The 18,438-nt window shown below is 39.2% G+C and overlaps 1 protein-coding gene across 1 annotated transcript in view; it reads right to left on the bottom strand.

Annotated features, from left to right (window-relative positions):
* LOC127631960 (calsyntenin-2-like) overlaps positions 1–18,438 on the bottom strand; it is a 69,022-nt gene that overhangs the window by 12,244 nt on the left and 38,340 nt on the right. Inside the window, exons 6-10 of the mRNA XM_052110387.1 lie at positions 18,075–18,260; positions 16,820–17,077; positions 15,681–15,802; positions 2,804–2,966; positions 517–683 (exon numbers count right to left, since the gene is read on the bottom strand). Of these exons, the coding sequence (XP_051966347.1) occupies positions 517–683; positions 2,804–2,966; positions 15,681–15,802; positions 16,820–17,077; positions 18,075–18,260 (896 nt within the window). The remainder of the gene's footprint in view (positions 1–516; positions 684–2,803; positions 2,967–15,680; positions 15,803–16,819; positions 17,078–18,074; positions 18,261–18,438) is intronic.

Raw genomic sequence — 18,438 nt, 5'->3', positions numbered from 1 at the left:
AAGAACAGAGAAATGGAAAATATGCATACGGAAGTATCTCCCCATAAGTCTTATCTCCCAGCCTTTCATCCTTTCTCTCTCTCTCTCTCTCTCTACAAATTAGTGGGGCTTTACACTCTTTTCACTAATTTTATTTATTTACATTTACATTTAAATTTATGCATTTGGCAGACGCTTTTATCCAAAGCGACTTACAGTGCACTTATTACAGAGACAATCCCCCCGGAGCAACCTGGAGTTAAGTGCCTTACTCAAGGACACAATGGTGGTGGATGTGGGGATCGAACCAGTGACCTTCTGATTAACAGTTATGTGCTTTAGCCCACTACACCACCACCACTATTTATGATAGTCTTCCTCCAGTTAATATTGTTTATAAGCCTAAAATATCAAATTAATATGGTAAGTGGGGCTACAGGTGTGTGTGTGCGTATATGAATATTTTACAACGGCTTTGAACGTGGCTCATCCAATCAGAATGTAGAGTCAGAAGTCTCAGAGTTTGTTGTGTGTTACCTTTATCCTCTGTCCGAGGCCTTTCAGTGAGGTGATGTCCAGCCCCTCTTTACAGGCCTGTAGACATGAGATGATATTCTGGCTTTCAATCTTTCCCGGTCGAACTGTCAGTCCAGACAAACTGCCTCGAAAATACTGAGAGAACTTTGCTTTAGAGACTTCGCCACCTGCACACACAAAAATAAACAAGCATGATGAGTTGCCCGACATTTTGATTCTTTTTTATATACAATTAGGAATAACTATAGATTTTATTTATTTATATAGGGACCGTACAAAAACATGATTTTAGCGACTATATATATATATATATATATATATATATATATGCAGTATATACAGTATATGTGGGGTAGGGTTCGTTGTTCATGCCCAAAAGGGTTTTCAAGCAGGGGGGATCACCAAACTATATCGGGCAGCCTTAAAGCCCAGGGCACCCCCGGGCAGTCAAGGGCCCCTGGGCACTGGCCCCATTGGCCCGGTCGGTAATCTGTCCCTGCATAGACACACCAGAATGCAATACACACACACACACACACACACACACACACACACACACACACACATGAATTCCAACTTCAGTCGACTAGACACCCTCAAAACTCCCTCTGAACAGTGAGCCTGGACTGAAACAAAACAATCACACTATTAAACTATTGTAATCTATATTCAAAGATGAATACAGAGATAACGAGCAATTATCTGCATCTATCTGCTCTCTGTGAGATGAGTTTCTGTTGCGTGAGGGTTACGTGTGTAATGAAATCTTTATGAGAAGTGTGTGTGTGTATCATCATGCATCTGTGAGAGGACATGTGCCTCAGGCTATAGCATACTGATGTGCCTGATGAGAGAGTGTGTGTGTGTGTGTGTGTGTGTGTGTGTGTGTGTGTGTGTGTGTGTGTGTGTGTGTGTGTGTGTGTATCGGTCAGGTTTTGCCAACACTGCAGGGACCAAATGTCCCAACAAGGATAGTTAACCTGAAATCACCTACATTGTAGGAAGCAGCCAACAACAAATGAGGCCTCTTTCTACTATATCTGACAGAACTGTCAAATAGAGAGGGCAACCTAAGTAAACACTTCTAACATGTCAAGATCATGTGCACTACCACTGCACCATGGCTCTGACCCACGTTCAGATGTGTACTGCATGTTCTGAAGAAATTGGGAATTACTACAGCCTCATGCCTGCTGGCCATGCCCACAATGACATTTGGAACATGTTTTAAAAATTCATGGAACTAAAATGCCACACCTACACTGACAACACCCATAATGATATTAGGAGCATGTTTTATAAATTCAGAGAATTAAAAAACCCACAACTACACTGACCACACCCACAACCATACATGAAGCATATTTAGGAAATACATAGAATTTAAAAAGCCACACCCACACTGACCACACCCACAACCATATATGGAGTATGTTTAGGAAATACATAGAATTTAAAAAGCCACACCCACACTGACCACACCCACAATCACATATGGAGCATGTTTAGGAAATACATAGAATTTAAAAGCCACACCCACACTGACCACACCCACAACCATATATGGAGAATGTTTAGTAAATACATAGAATTTAAAAAGCCACACCCACACTGACCACACCCACAATCACATATGGAGCATGTTTAGGAAATACATAGAATTTAAAAGCCACACCCACACTGACCACACCCACAACCATATATGGAGAATGTTTAGTAAATACATAGAATTTAAAAAGCCACACCCACACTGACCACACCCACAATCACATATGGAGCATGTTTTGGAAATTCATAGAATTTAAAAAGCCACACCCACACTGACCACACCCACAACCATATATGAAGCATGTTTTGGAAATGCATAGAATTTAAATGCCACACCCACACTGACCACACCCACAATCACATATGGAGCATGTTTAGGAAATACATAGAATTTAAAAAGCCACACCCACACTGACCACACCCACAATCACATATGGAGCATGTTTAGGAAATACATAGAATTTAAAAAGCCACACCCACACTGACCACACCCACAATCACATATGGAGCATGTTTAGGAAATACATAGAATTTAAAAAGCCACACCTACACTAACCACGGCCACAATGACATTTGGAGCATGTTTTGGAAAATCATCTAATTTAAAAAGCCACAGCCACACTGACCACACCCACAATCACATATGGAGCATGTTTAGAATATTCAGGGATTTACAAAATCACACCTATGCTGACCACACCCACAAACTTGCCAACACCCACATTAAATTTTCTCCAACCTTGCCAGCAGGCTCCTACGGTGAGCTGCAAGTCGATCTGAGGGGAGTTGATGGGCCAATCATCTGTCACCAGGTAAGGGTCATAGGTCACGCCATCAACATAAAGAGTCACTACTGGAAACTCAATGCTGATGACGTAATAATGCCACTCCTTATCACAGATCTGAGAGAAAGACAGAGAGAGAGAGAGAGTTTTACTATAGTAGAATAAACTTGGTGAACAAAAACAGACTTGATTTATGAAACTCGATGTGCTCCACACAAATAGTGCTCCTCATGTGAAGCTGCAATAGAGAACACACAAAGTTCATCTCAGTAGGGATTTCCATTAGCATGTTGCTAAGGTAACAATGTGATACTCTAATAAAACACATTCAATGTACAGTACAAACAAAAATGGTATGAAATAGTTCAATTTTAATTAGATGGAACTACTGTAAAACGTTGATCATCACGCAGTTTTCAGTTCTGACATTAACGGCACTCCTACATCTCCTCAAGAATACCTGACTTTTCTCATTCCTCACTTTTATTTTCATCCTAAAGTCCATCCTACATTACTTTTTATTTGTTTTGTAGTTGTCTGAGCATTTGGGTTAGTTCAGGGCGAGTAAATGATGACCACATTTTCATTTTTGGGTGAACCCGCCCTTTATATGCTTCAAAATACAGTTCTTCTTCACCAATCCCATCTACACCATCAGAACCAAAATCACAAGAAAGAGGTAGTAAGTGGGGGAGAAAAGAAAGGATGAGATATGGGTGGAATTGGTTGAGATTGTCCAGGAGAGAGTGATGACATGATTAGTGAGAAGTGACTACAGATGCCATGAAAGATTTAGTAGGGCCAAAACTGACAGAAAACCATTGCAGATAACTATGAAACAGAAAAGTGTGAGGCAGAGTCTCATTACAGATAGAAATATGTTATGTATTTTTACATTTTTATGAAGGAAATTTGATTGTAATTGCTTGTCGGTGCAAAACTTGCCACCATTGTGCAATTGAGTTGTGAGTGGTTTCCATTGCTTTTCATGCTTTTGGTTTTTGCTATGTGGATGCTAAGGTCTTCTGGGAGGTTGCTAGGTCATTTCTAGTCAAAATGATGGCCCCAAGTCTACAATTCTGGTTTGCTGAAGATTATGTTCCTCATTTAATGTAAGTCAAAGTGATATTTCGTCTATTTTGCCGTTCATCAGGTGAAAATCTCATGTCTGATCATTTAGAAAATGTATTTAGCCAACAAGCAACATGTATCGTTCATGTCTGTAGCACAAACGGTTTACGACGAGTTACTGTACACGCTGAAGTTTAGGCCGTGTCTCATTTGGAAGGATGCATCCTCGATGATGTATTGCGGCCGACAAATGCAACCTCCGGAGGAAGCATCCTTCCAAACGAGACACGGCCTTAATCAGGCTAATCTCGTGAAAATTATACGACAGTAGCAAGCACAGTTTTTTGCTAAATGATATTAAGTGGCTTATTACACATATCACATATTACAGTAAAATGTTCTACAAAAGAGATGAGGTTTTTAAGGTTAATGCAGTATTGGGTTTTAAATCAACAAAACTGACCCCCCTACCCTAAACCTTAAATCTACACTTAACCGACAGTGTCAGAAAAAGCAAATGTCACATGATAAACGCAATTGCTGAAGCAGACACGTCATTTTGTGGCGCTTTTATGATATCTTTGGCTCAAGTGTCAACTCGTACCCCGGTGCATCGCAAATGCAATGCTCCATCAGTTGAGCTACCGCACAATTTAATCGCACTTGAGCAAGCTTGTGCGTGTAGTTGGTTATGTAACGCAAACGTTCAAATGCATCGCTATACAAGTCATTCACCATAGTAAGTGTTTTGATGTCATGAGGTTGCATTGTGTGAGGAACAGAGCAAAAAGTATGCGTTTATGAACTGATAATCAGCCGTTCTATTCATGATTTGTGTAAAAGTGAATAAAAGTTACTGTTATTGTAGCAACACTAGTTTTCATTTCACCAGGAAACTGCTGCGATACATACAACTGTAGTTGCGTTCAATACTTAAAGGTTTGGTGTTTGTTCAAATTCTTAACCTAAAATTTTAGCTAACGTAATCATAGTTCTTGTCTTGTCTTAAAAACGGTACAAATTTCAGATATTACATAGAAAACACGTTAACTTGAATGTCTCTGGATGGCCTCTTTGACCTCATGAAAGTTTGTGTGAATTCAATAAAGAGGGGGGGGGGTGTTTTGCAATCACTGTGTGTGAAGGAAATATCTCTGTTGTCTCTGTTTGGCCTATTTGTGCCACTGCCACTTAAAAACACAATACCAGACGGCTTCTGCTCGCTTTGTTACACACAGCGTGTGTGTTTGTGTGTCTGGCAGATGGAGCGGGTCATAAAGTCTAGTGGAACTGATTGCTACACCATCACACTGACAGAAAAAACAAAGACACGACAAAAACTAGAGAAACAGAGTTGTGAGAACCCATCAAACACTTTTGATTTTCACATCTTTTCCTCCTACACCTGAAATCACACCATCCATCCATCTCCTCTCACTTCTTCTCACTCTATCATCAAATTGAAGCTCCCTTGACCTCTCTGTCCCACTTTTGTCTTTCCCACAATTCTTTTCTCTCCACAGGTCCCCCGTTTTGAGTGATATCAAAGACATTGAAAGCAGTATACAGTATAGAGGGTTGAATCTCACAAGAAGATGTCCTGGTCATATTTCATGCCAAAATCAGTCCATTATTTTTAAGACAATTAAATCCACCAATGCAAACCATTTTGAATTGGCTTGCAATTGTCCTTTTTCTCAAAAAAGACTGTCATTAGATTCTCATTACTGAAATGCAGTGATAACCATTATCCTCTCTGGACAACAATGATTAAAATCTGCATAAATGTAAAGCAATACAACAAATGAATACTATGATATATAAATACTTCGTGCCTTACAGTAATGAGAATGAGATTACTTTTTCATTACATTAAAGAGAGTACTTAAGGAAAAGTTCACTCAAAACTGAAAGTTTCCATTCAAGTTGCAAATTACATTTTGACACAAAATCAGAAAACGGCAAAACAATTTGAGAATAAAGCAGCATTTCCATTCCATGTGTTTAAGAGAACAAAATCTGGCACTTCTTAGGAAATGTATAAAATAAAAATGGTTAAAATAGAAGTTAAAGCCAATGTAGTTCTTTTATTAAATGCAATACTTTATGCATGCAGTCAAAACACTCTGACGAACTTCATGTTTGATAGTGTTCAGTGGCAGATGCCTCATTCCTTGGAGTGAAACCGTATCAGTAAATTCTGGGAGGTAATAGATGTATTGTGTCAGAATAACCAGAGCAACAGTTCAGATGCTACGAGATAATGCTGATGGCATTTCCTGAGTGATTTATGTTTCAACATGGCTGGTTGAGGCAAAGTATAAAAAAAATATGTTTTTGCATCAAGTGTATATTTATGTGCATTCTGGAGATTTTATTAGCATCTTGGTGTTTCCATATAGCGATATACCAAAATGTGCATAAAAATATATGGATAGAAACTCCGCTGTTTATGAACCCTTATGTCGTTCCCAACGGTATGATTTTATTAAGTTAATAAATGGAAATGGGGCTGTCAAGCTCCAAAAAAAGCACCATAAAAATACAAGAAAAGTGGCAAATGCATCTTGTGTGCTATATTTCAAGTCTTCTGAAGAGATATCAATCACATTTATTTCTATAGCACATTTAAAAACAACACATGTTGACCAAAGTGCTTTACAAAAAGGAAACTTAAATAAATCATGCACATTCAAAAAACATCAGCAGTAAAAGCAACACAAACAAGTGTTGTTACACACACTAGACACAGTCAAAAGCAAACTCAAAGAGTTGAGTTTTCAAATGAGTTTTAAGATCATCAACTGTGGTACAGGATCTGATATTGAGTGGCAAACTATTCCAAAGGCTGCAAAAGAGGGCACGATTTCCTTTCAATTTTAAAAGAAACCTAGGAATAATTAAAAGAAGACGCTGTGATGACCTTAGAGGTCTAGAAGTAGTAAATTGGTGAAGGAGTTTCGCAATGTAAGGAGGTGCCAAGCCATTAAGACCCTTAAAAACAAATAATAAATTCTTAAACTGAATTCTGTATTTAACTGGGAGCCAGTGGAGAGAAGCCAACACAGGTGATATACTAGCATTCCTTAAAATGGCCTTTAATTGGAAGAAGCCACCTCTTACCACAGAAATGGAAGCGTAGCGTAGTTCTAGCGGGAACACTAGCAGCTGTACATCATTACATCATTAGCTGGGTAATTCCTAGCCAATCGCATGTAAGCCATTGCTTTATAAGTCTGCTCACAATCTATCACATTGCTGTTTCAGTGTGCTAACTCGGCAACCTCCACCACCCCACCACCACCAGTTGAGCCCTGTCCCGCACGGGGGTATGCTACTCGCCCCTGCCTCCTATCTCCGGCAGGACATGACGGTTCCGGGTACAACTCCCTCGGACCGCCGGACGCGGCCTACACCAAAGAGAGAGACATTACTTTCTATTTTACATTTATCAAATAAATGGCATCTTAAACTTCACTCAAGCCTGCGTGTCTTCCCGATAGAATTTAATTGACTCGTTAAGCTGGAGAAAGATCCTTGCCATCCACTTTTTAATATAATTAAAACAGTGCAAAAGTGAATGTAAAGAAGAATTATCCCATGGCTTTATAGGAAGATAAAGCTGAGTATCATCAGCATAACAGTGGTAGGCTATGTTGTGTTATTGACAAATATGGGCCACAGGAAGCATATATAAAGAAAATAAAACTGGGCCCAGAATAGAGCCTTGAGGAACCCCACAGTTAATGGATGCAGAGGAGGAGGATTTGACAATTTTCCCAATTTGACAGAGATAGATCTCCCTTTAAGACAGGAGGAACACCATTCAAGTGCCTTGAATCCCTGCCTACAGTCCCAACGCTACAGCAGAATTCCATGATCTATGATGTCGAAAGCGGCACTAAGATCAAGAAGGACTAGAATCGCACAATAGCCCGAATCAACCGCCAGCAACAGGTCATTAGACACTTTGAGGAGGGCAGACTCTGTGCTGTGTTATGCTCTAAAAACAATATTGAAATTGATCAAAAATACATTTCCATTTTAAAACGTAGAGAGCTGATGATAAACAACCTTCTCTAGGATTTTTGATAAAAAGGGCAGTTTTGAAATTGGACAATAATTATTTAATACTGTTGGATCAAGATTGGGCTTTTTAAGAAGAGGTTGCACCACAGCATGTTTAAAATGGGATAGCACGGTACCATTTACTAAACTTCAGTTAACTATTGACAGTAGACTTAAAATGACAGCATCCAGAACCTGAATAAGGAGGTGAGGGGCAGCAATATCTAGGGAACATTGGGCAAGCTTCATGTGTAGGACTATATCCACTAAGTAAGAAAGTAAAACCAGTTCAAACTTACTTAAGTGGGCTGCTGATGAGGGTGGACTAATATGGTCGTGGTCAAGGTCAGGGGGTGAGATGCTAGCTCTAAGAGCATCCATTTTACCTGTGAAAAACTGTGAAAATATCCACCGGAGTAATATCTGGAAATGTACTTATGACAGGATTTAGCACTGTATTTATGGTACTAAATATGGCTTTGGGACAATTGGAATTATTTTTAATAAGATCCGAGAAACATTGTGCCTTAGCAGCTTTAACAGACTACTGGTATTTAATCAAGCAGTCTTTTAGCATGTCATATGACACCTGAAGCTTGTCTTTCTTTGCTTTCCACCACGTTTCTGGAAAGTATCATTATTGACCCAAGGCTGGAGTCTGGTTTTAGGTGCTAACATTTGAAAAGAAGCACAGTTGTCCATGATAACACTACATGTAGAATTGAGCATTGATACCAATTCATTTAAGCCCAGACCAGAAGGTAGAGACTCTATGGTACAAGATAGAGGGGAAGATTTATATGCATCAGAAACCTGGCTGACTGTTGAGGAATTTATAGCACAGACATGACGGCCTGATGTCTTATGGTTAGTCAATGAATTAGAGAGAGTTACATAAAAGATAACTGGCTTATGATCAGAGAGACAAACATCCTCTGTGTCCACAATATAAACTGGGACACCGAATGGTAAGACCAGATCCAAAGTATTTCCTTTCTTGTGAGTAGAACTTAAAACAGACAGAGTAAGATTAAGTTAATCAATAAGATGTAAAAACTCACTAACCATAGGCTTACTAGGACAGCAAACATGGATGTTAAAATAGGCTAAAATGAAAAGACAGCAGGTAAAAAGTTTGTTATGATTCGGGGGTCTATATGTGAGTGCACAAATGACTGGTAAACTGTAAACAGCTTTTAAATCAATTTCTGAATATTGTGTCGAACCCTCCACCCCGACCCACTGTCCATGGAGATCTCCGAAAGTTTAAGTCACATGGAGTGGCTTCAGATAAAGGGTCCAGTTCACCGGTATTGAGCCAAGTCTCCATCACAAACATAAAGTCCAGCTCCCGGGAAGAAATAATTCATTTAATAGAAAATCATTATTTGAGATGGACCTGACATTTATTAAGGCCATCTTCAAATTCTTAACTGTAGATTGAAATCAGGAAGTATTCATTTGCAGACTCTGTATTGAGGCTGGGATTTACTCCATCTCTGCAGAATTGCGGTCTCGATAACCTGCATCGAGACATTAAATCTGTTCATTCCAGTTGCTCCGGTAAAACATGATGGAGGAATGTGAACCTTGGTTCGAGTGACCGCAGTGAATAGAGATGACCTGGTAAAAACCCAGACCAATGCACACTGCTGCTAAGGTCTCGAATATCTGGCGGGGACTCTGGTTGATCTTCTCAGTCTCACCAAAACACCACCTCTCTTGCCCCGTTTCCTATGACTTTCCTTTCTGTGAAATATACAGTCCGGTATGCAACAGATGTTCACTGTTAAGTGTGAAGGAGATGGAGATTCCAAAGGCTTCTGTCCTCTTGGGTTCCAAGAGCATATGTCTGGAGCGGAGTTACGAATGCTGAGAAGATGATCGCGATCATAGGTTTGGAGTGAGGTGTGAGGGGGTGATTGTTTTTGTGATTCAGTGCCCTCATGGGTTGTCCAATGTGTGATGAAATGTGATTAATAGTCCCGGAAAGACTGCAGCTTACTAGTGAAGCATTACTAATGTGTGAAGACTGCATTTTCTGGTTTGGCTTGCTTTTAAGCTGTATACCATATTATACAATATGCTAGAGGATGCCTAACTAGGTAGCTTGCTTAGCCATTTCTATGCTAACTGGTGGACTCGATCAAACTCAAATCAAGCACAAAGTGTAAAAATATCTTTAACTTTATTCCTTACCTAAGGGATTAAAGAGATCTATATGAGGGTAAATTGAAGACTTGCCACGTTTAGACATACTCAAACCAGCCCGTCTGGCACAAACAATCATCCATGTGATTATCTAATCAGCCAATCAGGTGGCAGCTGTGCAGTGCATGAAATCATGCAGATACAGGTCAGGAGCTTCAGTTAATGTTCACATCAACCATCAGAATGGGGAAAAAAATTGATCTCAGTGATTTGGACCGTGGCATGATTTTTGGTGCCAGACGGGCAGTTTGAGTATTTCTGTAACTGCTGATCTCCTGGGATTTTTCCAAACAACAGTCTCTAGAATGGTGCCAAAAACAAAAAACGGAAATGTGGACGGAAATGCCTTGTTGATGAGAGAGGTCAACAGAGAATGGCCAGACTGGTTCAAAGAGACAAAGTCTACGGTAACTCAGATAACCACTCTGTACAATTGTGGTGAGAAGAATAGCATGTCAGAATGTAGTTTTGGCAGCACGAGGGGGACCTACACAATATAAGGCAGGTGGTTTTAACGTTGTAGGATATATCGGTGTATATATATATATATATATGTGTGTGTGTGTATATAATAAAATACAGTTTAGTGAGATTCACACAGAGAGAGGAAGACAATGACAAAGAAAGTGAGGTTTGTCTATTACTACTTTCTTCAACCAATTTTTGTTTTATCATCTTTCTTTCTTTCATCTAGGATTCAATAATGTTCTACCTGTGCACATGGGTCATTCTGCTTGGATCTTATAATGAATAAATTGATTTCTTTCTCTTTAAATTTACTTTTAAACCCTCATCTCATATTCCATTGCTTAGAAACCTCCTGTCTTCATCTCTGCTTCTCTCTGTGTCTCTGAGCAGCATTGATTTTCTGCTGCAGTTGGTGTGAATGTTGGTGTGTATTAGTGGTGGACAGCAGTACTAACTGATATTCTCTCTGTGTGTTCAACTGAACAGGGTTCAGCTTTCTCCTCTAAATCCAGATTTCCTCATGCAATAACCTTTTGTGTCTAACACATATCATATTATGGTTTAGAAACATATATAAATATAAGCAGAAAAATGTATTACTAAATGTTACTAAAAATCTGTATGTTACAACAGTTATTGCACACACAAACACAATTTGTCGATGGGTTCCCTGGAGAGCAGAGCGCCTTAAGGTGATGTTTTCTCTCTGTGTGTGGAGTAAACATACAACACTAAATCGATAGAGTTGGTAAAAGACTTATAGCCACACTAAGCCAAAGTCCACTCAATGACAAGGCAATTTATCAACGAGAGAGTGAGAGAGAGAGAGAGAGAGAGAGAGAGAGAGAGAGAGAGAGAGAGAGAGAGAGAGAGAGAGTGTCTGTGTTGAGGGTTGGGAAACAGAAGAAATCGCCCTGATGTTGTAAGTACACTGAGGGTGACAAGCACTTTAACAGTCACTGTGATGCTTTTGTATACCACCAAACAGACATACTATATTTACATGTGACTCTTCTATCTTCCATTTTGTATTCTCTATCCATTTTTCCTGTAATTCAGAAACTGCCAATTACCCATGTACCAGCCTTTGTGGAGGTACACTTTCTCCCAAATAACAGCCACCTTTTGGCTACGTACACTGTCCAGGGCCGAGCTTCCTGATAATGATCCCGATAATTGCTCTTGAAAGATTTTCTGCATCCAAAGTACATTCAAAAAACATTCTTTCCTTTTTCATGTGCACTTCCCCAAACTACACTTTGCAAAAATTTTAAGTGCTTCTTAAGAGTCGCTGTCCCTGTACGAGTGCTGCATGTATAGCGACGCTCGTCATTGTCATTTTGTTATAGCTTGGTGCGTAACTTTACAAATACATAATTTACCTCACTTGGAAATGTCATTCTCTAAAATAATCAAACTAATTCACTACATAATTAAATATATATTTTGGTTTTGTTTTTACGATTATTTTTATTATTATTTATTATTATTTTTACACAATTACTGCTTTTTTCATCAAATGTGTATATATATATATATATATATATATATATATATATATATATATATAATGTATATGTAACCAGTCCTGATCGACTCGAACCACATTGAATGGAAGCGAACTCTGGCTTGGGAGGCAGGCGCGTTAACAAGAAGGCTAAAGGCTGCAGCCTCTAGCATCAGTCCACAGTGCGCCTCTTGAGGCTGTGGGAGTGAGGATTTACACATACACATACCAACTGGTTCCAGATACACTCACCCCCCCCAAACCTCACTCCCATCCGGGTCACGGCACCACTGTAACCGGTCCTGCTCAACCCACTCCGAATATATTACATATACACACACATATATATATATGTGTGTGTGTATTATGTGAGCCAAGATAGACAGTTTTCATGTATAACATCTCCATTCCCTCTTAAATACATTTGTAACTTTTTTGTGCCTTCATTTGTTTATTTGATAATTTAATATTATTATATATTATAGAATAAAAATAGGCCTATGTAGTTAATATAAGCAAACCGATATAATTCAAATCTAGTTCACTACTACTGCCGAAAGTGTAAGAATGTGAACATTTACTGCATTTAATTGCATTATGTGTCATTTCACACATGTCCTGCAGGTGTCTGCATAAGTTTCTGTCATTACGATGCTCTTAAGTGCTCTAAAATTACTCCACAGCACTCGTAAATCTATGACCATTTTCAAGTATTACTCAATTAATGATACTTTTTGGAAACAGTTGGCAATTCTAAGATGATTTGTGTGAGCGTTTCTGCGACCTAATTATGATGGGGAAACGAGGCCCTGACCAATGAGAATATGTATCTCAATATGTTTCGCTTCATAGCTGTTATCAAGGTTATCAAGTGTCATATAAAGTTAATTAAAAACAAGATACTGACCTTCAACATTTCTACTTTAAATATTCAATGCTTGTTTGAGGTATCTAAAATGGTTTCATTAAAAACGCATTTACTTTGGTTATAACATTGTAATAGTCCAGTTATAACATTTCTATTACACATTATTTGACACAAATAAACATTAAGAAAAGGTATTTCAGCATGAAAAAATATACAAACATCACCATTAGGATGACATTTGTTTGGCATCTTTTAATGGTCCCCTGCCATTTTTATGATGAGTTTTTAAGTGTTCTTTGGCAAGCATGTTCGCACAAACAGAAACACACTTTTGTGATAAGATAATTATGCCTTCCTGCGAGCCTGTACTTATACAAAGCTACACAAACACACTCACTCTTAATGACTTCACAGTTTTCTCTCCCCTATTTCTTTATAAGTATGGATTATTTTCATAATTATTCACATAATGTACAGGATGAAAGATTCAGCTAACCTGTATCCGACCTGTGAATCAAAACAGAGCACAAATGACACAACAAAGAGTGACAGAAAATGGTTACGTTTCATAATGGGTGTCATTAAGAGGACATTAATCAGCACTATTTGTTATAACGTGGCTGAAGTTTTGGGAAAGCTGCTTTAAAAGTGTAGTTTTCCAAGCTATGCATAATTTAGGCTAATATAGTTCAACAAGAGTAATGGTAAATGGTCTGCACTTCTATAGCGCCTTTTTAAGCCTTAACGGTATTCAAAGCACTTTACACTGCGTCTCATTCACCCATACACACACACATTCATACACCAATGGCAGCAGAGCTGCTATGTAAGGTGCTAGCCTGCCATTGGGAGCATCTTGGGGTTCAGTGTCTTGCCCAAGGACACTTCGGCATGTGGAGTCGTGTGAGCCGGGATTCGAACCACCAACCCTGCGATTAGTGGCCGACCCGCTCTACCAACTGAGCCACATATTTTAAAGTATATAAGTTCATAATTCAATTGGAGCATGCAGGTAAGAATCAATGCAATGAAAGAATCTTGATAAGGTTAAGCTCCTTTAAACGTAAACGGATGAATTTACACTAAATACAAGAAGAAGAAGAACAACAACAAAACAACCCTAGAAAACATTAGTCATAAACAGCATTATATGTTGAATACATATAATGCTCATTATACAGCAGAAAGTAAATGTTATGCAGGGACTTCAGCACACAGAATCGAATCAGTGAATCGGTTCTTCTTTAAAGACAATTAACAATTCAACTTAATTTTTTCAACAAGTAGCTTGTTACTGATTTTGGTCCCAGTCAAACAACTATTTTCAGAGGTTTATCCCCCAGTTCTGGGTGGTAGTGTTTGCTTGTGTGGTTAAAGTTAAGAAAGAACTATGAAGACGTTTTTTTCTGTTATTAACATGAGATTACGAGAGCATGAAAGAGAAAGAAACCCAAAGATTTAATGACAGTTTTATCCCGGCAGGTTTAAACAGAGTATTACACAGCACAATGAGTACGATATTTTGAGAAAACCTTTGTATGAGACCTGAATATAAATGATCTCTCTGTGTGCATGACAGATCCTTTATGAGTCCAACATGAATCATCCCAAAGAATGACTGCAAAAGATTTGATTCTGCTCTCAGAACTAATAATGAACACACACGATATGAGTCATTTGTTCCTTTGAGCTGTCATGTGTTTTCACTGCTGGTTCTTGTCCTACCATAAGTGCATATATGTCTCTTTAAACTAACTAACTAACTAACTAACTAACTAACTAACTAACTAACTAACTAACTAACTAACTAACTAACTAACTGTCAATCTTTGAGAGAATATTAATGTCAGATAACATCATAAGCTAAGCTCTAGAGTTGTCATTTTTCACACATGGATGGGTTCTCTTGAGTTTATTTGTGTAAAATCCTCCTAAAATTAGTTAGTTAGAGAGAGAAGATTAACTGAAATGTCCCAAAATCTCTTTAAAAAACATGGACTGGAGGTACATAACACCTGACTATTGCTTTGGATAAAATATCCTTATTTTTGTACAACTTGATCACATGGCAAGTCGGCAGGTTGTTTCAGAGAGTTCCGGTTCCCTAGGATCGCCACATTATGCAGACTCACCAATCGGACATTTTACGTTGACTCCAGTGCATTTACCTCCCTTGTGGGGCGACCGGAAGCATGTTGCGTCAGCAGCTTGGGAGACCCTGGTTCAGATCCCTAGTTGAAACCAGGAAGTAATCGTTTTTGCATAACTCATGAGTATGAATCAGGGGTTGCATTTTTCCCTCTAACATTACTTTTTACTCCACTGATAGTTAGGTTTAGGTTTGGGGTTTGGGTTAGGGGGTACAGTTTATAAAATGTGCATTCCTCTTTACTGTATTACAGCCTGTACAGCTGAAAGTAACTCACTTCACAACTCGCGTTTGGCACACCTCCGTGGACATTACACACGAAAAAAGGAGATCACTCATGCCCATAAGCCCAACAACACTTTTCATTTTGGCCACTGGGGGCAGTGTTTCGCATTTCGGTCCGCACAGCCTAATGTTAGCTAAAGCAAATCAACCTACTGATGACATCAGGCTGTTTTGTAATAAAGTGTTAGCTAAATGACAACTCACCTGCTCTAATTTCCAGTGGAATTCTGCAGGTCTGAAGGAGTCGGTCTGTGTGTAATCTGTTCTCAAAAGGAACACCAGTCTGCAGTTATGCACATACAGAGAGTAATGGTGTCTGTTCATCTCTGAGAGAGACAGATAGAAGGAAAGAGACATAAAGAGAGCACAGAAAGGTCAAGAGACAGACACAGAACACAATTACCTCTTGACATCACAAGATAATATCGGTAAATTAAACTTCACAGAATGAAACGGGACCGTTAGGTGTGTGTTTATCTTTAAAGAGATCCAGACTGGGGAGGAAAGAAAATGTGAGACTTGCTCAATTTAATGGGGTTAAAACTGGTGTTTCAGTATTGCAGGACAAATTAAATTCTGATTTTAACTGTTTCCTTTTCCTGGCCTACTGGCAGGTATAGCAGACCAGCATGGTATTCCTGGTGAAGAGGGCTGACTAAGGAGGTCTTGGTCTTTAAGCTAGTTAGGAAGACAATTCAGGAGTAACTGGAACTGGAAATTGGAATAGACACAAATGAGACTATTGTTGACATACAGAAAGAGTATAGAGCTATACAACTAATGTGAATAGCACGGCTCTGATCATTTGGTCTTGGAGTATTTTGAAGAGAAATGTCTGAGTTCACATTGAGATCTCTGACCTTTGTTTTGAAAACTTTGGTATCCTGGCAAATCTGAGCATAGTTTGAGACAGGGCCTTTCACAGAGTTCCTCTACTGTTGGACAGGGGGATCGAGGTGATAATCTGAAGTAATGCAAGCTGCTAGGCGATCATCTGTATTCTGTGACTGCTATTGGGTCCTTAAATAACATATAATGTGCAAGGAAGGGCAGCTGATGGAGTTTCTGGTGGCCCTCTTAGGGTAAGATGGTGCCCCCCCCATGGGGTTGGTGCCCTACAGTATTGGTTTGAGACATTGTTTAGATTCTATTAGACTTCAGCAAAAGTCTCAATTTTCACATCATTAAAATTAATTGCTGTAGGAGAAACATTTGATATATTAAAGAGATCTCATTTGTGATTTTTCTTTCTTAAAGACAGTGTCCAAAACCTAACATATGCTGATCATTTCAGCATGTTCCTTCGTTTAAAATCTCCCATCCCGTTTAGTTTATTCTCTCACCGGTTTTGTCAGAGTTGCAGAGCAGCGTTTCTTTCTCCGCTCTCTGTCCTGGACTTGGTCCGTGCTTCATCCATGTAGCTATGGTGAACTGATCTGATAGATTCTGCGGGACAACCTGGTCTGGGATCTTGGCAGCTTGACGACCATCAAACCGGTATATGAGGTTGCTGTCCTGACCACCATCCGTCACAAGCGTTGCCGTCCAATTAAAATTGGCATTAGGGGTGGGGAGAAGCTCTGTGGTGCCTGATGAAGCTCCTGGAATGTTTCCATAGTAACGAGACAGTTCAGAAAGTATCATTCAAAACCCAGTTCAAAGCTGTTTTGTTAAAGGTTTTCACCTTAGGTTCGAATGCTTGTTCTAAACCTGACTTCGATTAGTGCAGTAAATCTGTTCATTGTTAGTCTTTTTTAAAGTTAGTGATGGGACCAAATTCATACATCTGAGCATTTGCATTTATAGCTCAGTGATAAGACACATTTCAACACATTCACTGGATCAGAATGTGTGTGTCTAATGTATCAGCAATGCAAAAAGATGTGTACCTGTAAATCACTTTGTTACCAATAATTAGCCATGTCATTTACTGAGGACAATTTCTCTGATCTAAATGAAGGCTAAATTAAACTCATTCTTAGACAAAATTACACTTATGAATGAATTAATGAATGTTACATTTATATAATGTGCCACTATGCTCACCACACACCAACTATTGGTGGAGAGGAGAGAGTGGAGTGATAGAGCCAATTCATGAAAGGGGATAATTAAGAGGCCATGATCGATAAGGGCCAATGGGGAAAATTTGGCTTTTGGATTTCTTAATGATTACAGAGAGTCAGGACCACAGTTTAACATCTCATCCGAAGGATGATGCCCTTTTTTTTACAGTATAGTGTCCCCATCACTATACTGGGGCATTAGGACCCACAAAGACCACAGGGTGAGCACCCCCTACTGGCCTAACCTCTTCCAGCAGCAAACTTAAGTTTTCCCCAGGATATCGTCAATCTAGGTACTGACCAGGCTCAACCCTGCTTAGCTTCAGTGGGTATCTGGTCTTGAGCTACAAGGTGATATGGCTGCTAGTAGCTGATAATTAGCCTCCACTGAGACACATACCTATTCAAGGATTTTTCTGTTTTTGTCTGACAAAACGTTTAGCCCTCAGGCACATTTAGTAATTTAATTTAATTAAAACAAGCCTGGATAAATAAGGAAATATGCAATGAAAGAAATAATTGTTAATCATACCACAGAGCTTCTGTAATGACCTCTCAGAGTGCGCCTCTCTGTTGCAACCATTTCCAACATGACTGGTAACCAGCTCCACTGTGATCCTAATCCAGGACACAGATCCATCACAGGTCTCCAGGTGTATCTTGGGAAATAACAGTTTACTCCCCATGCCTGGTTCATAGTCAACACACTTTTTCCAGGCTATGGAGATACAGAGAAGTAAGTAAGTAAGTAAGTAAGGAAGGAAGGAAGGAAGGAAAAGTGATGGTATGAAGAAGGCAGGAAAGACAGACAGAAGAAGGCATGGATGGAAGTAAGGAAGGAAGGATGGAAGTATGGATGGTAGAAGGAAGGAAAGAAGGACAGAAGTAAGGAAAAA

The sequence above is a fragment of the Xyrauchen texanus genome, chromosome 38 (genome assembly GCF_025860055.1).
Source record: "Xyrauchen texanus isolate HMW12.3.18 chromosome 38, RBS_HiC_50CHRs, whole genome shotgun sequence".
NCBI lineage: Eukaryota > Metazoa > Chordata > Actinopteri > Cypriniformes > Catostomidae > Xyrauchen > Xyrauchen texanus.
Note: the sequence above shows the minus strand (reverse complement) of the source record. Positions and strands in the feature narration are given on the sequence as shown.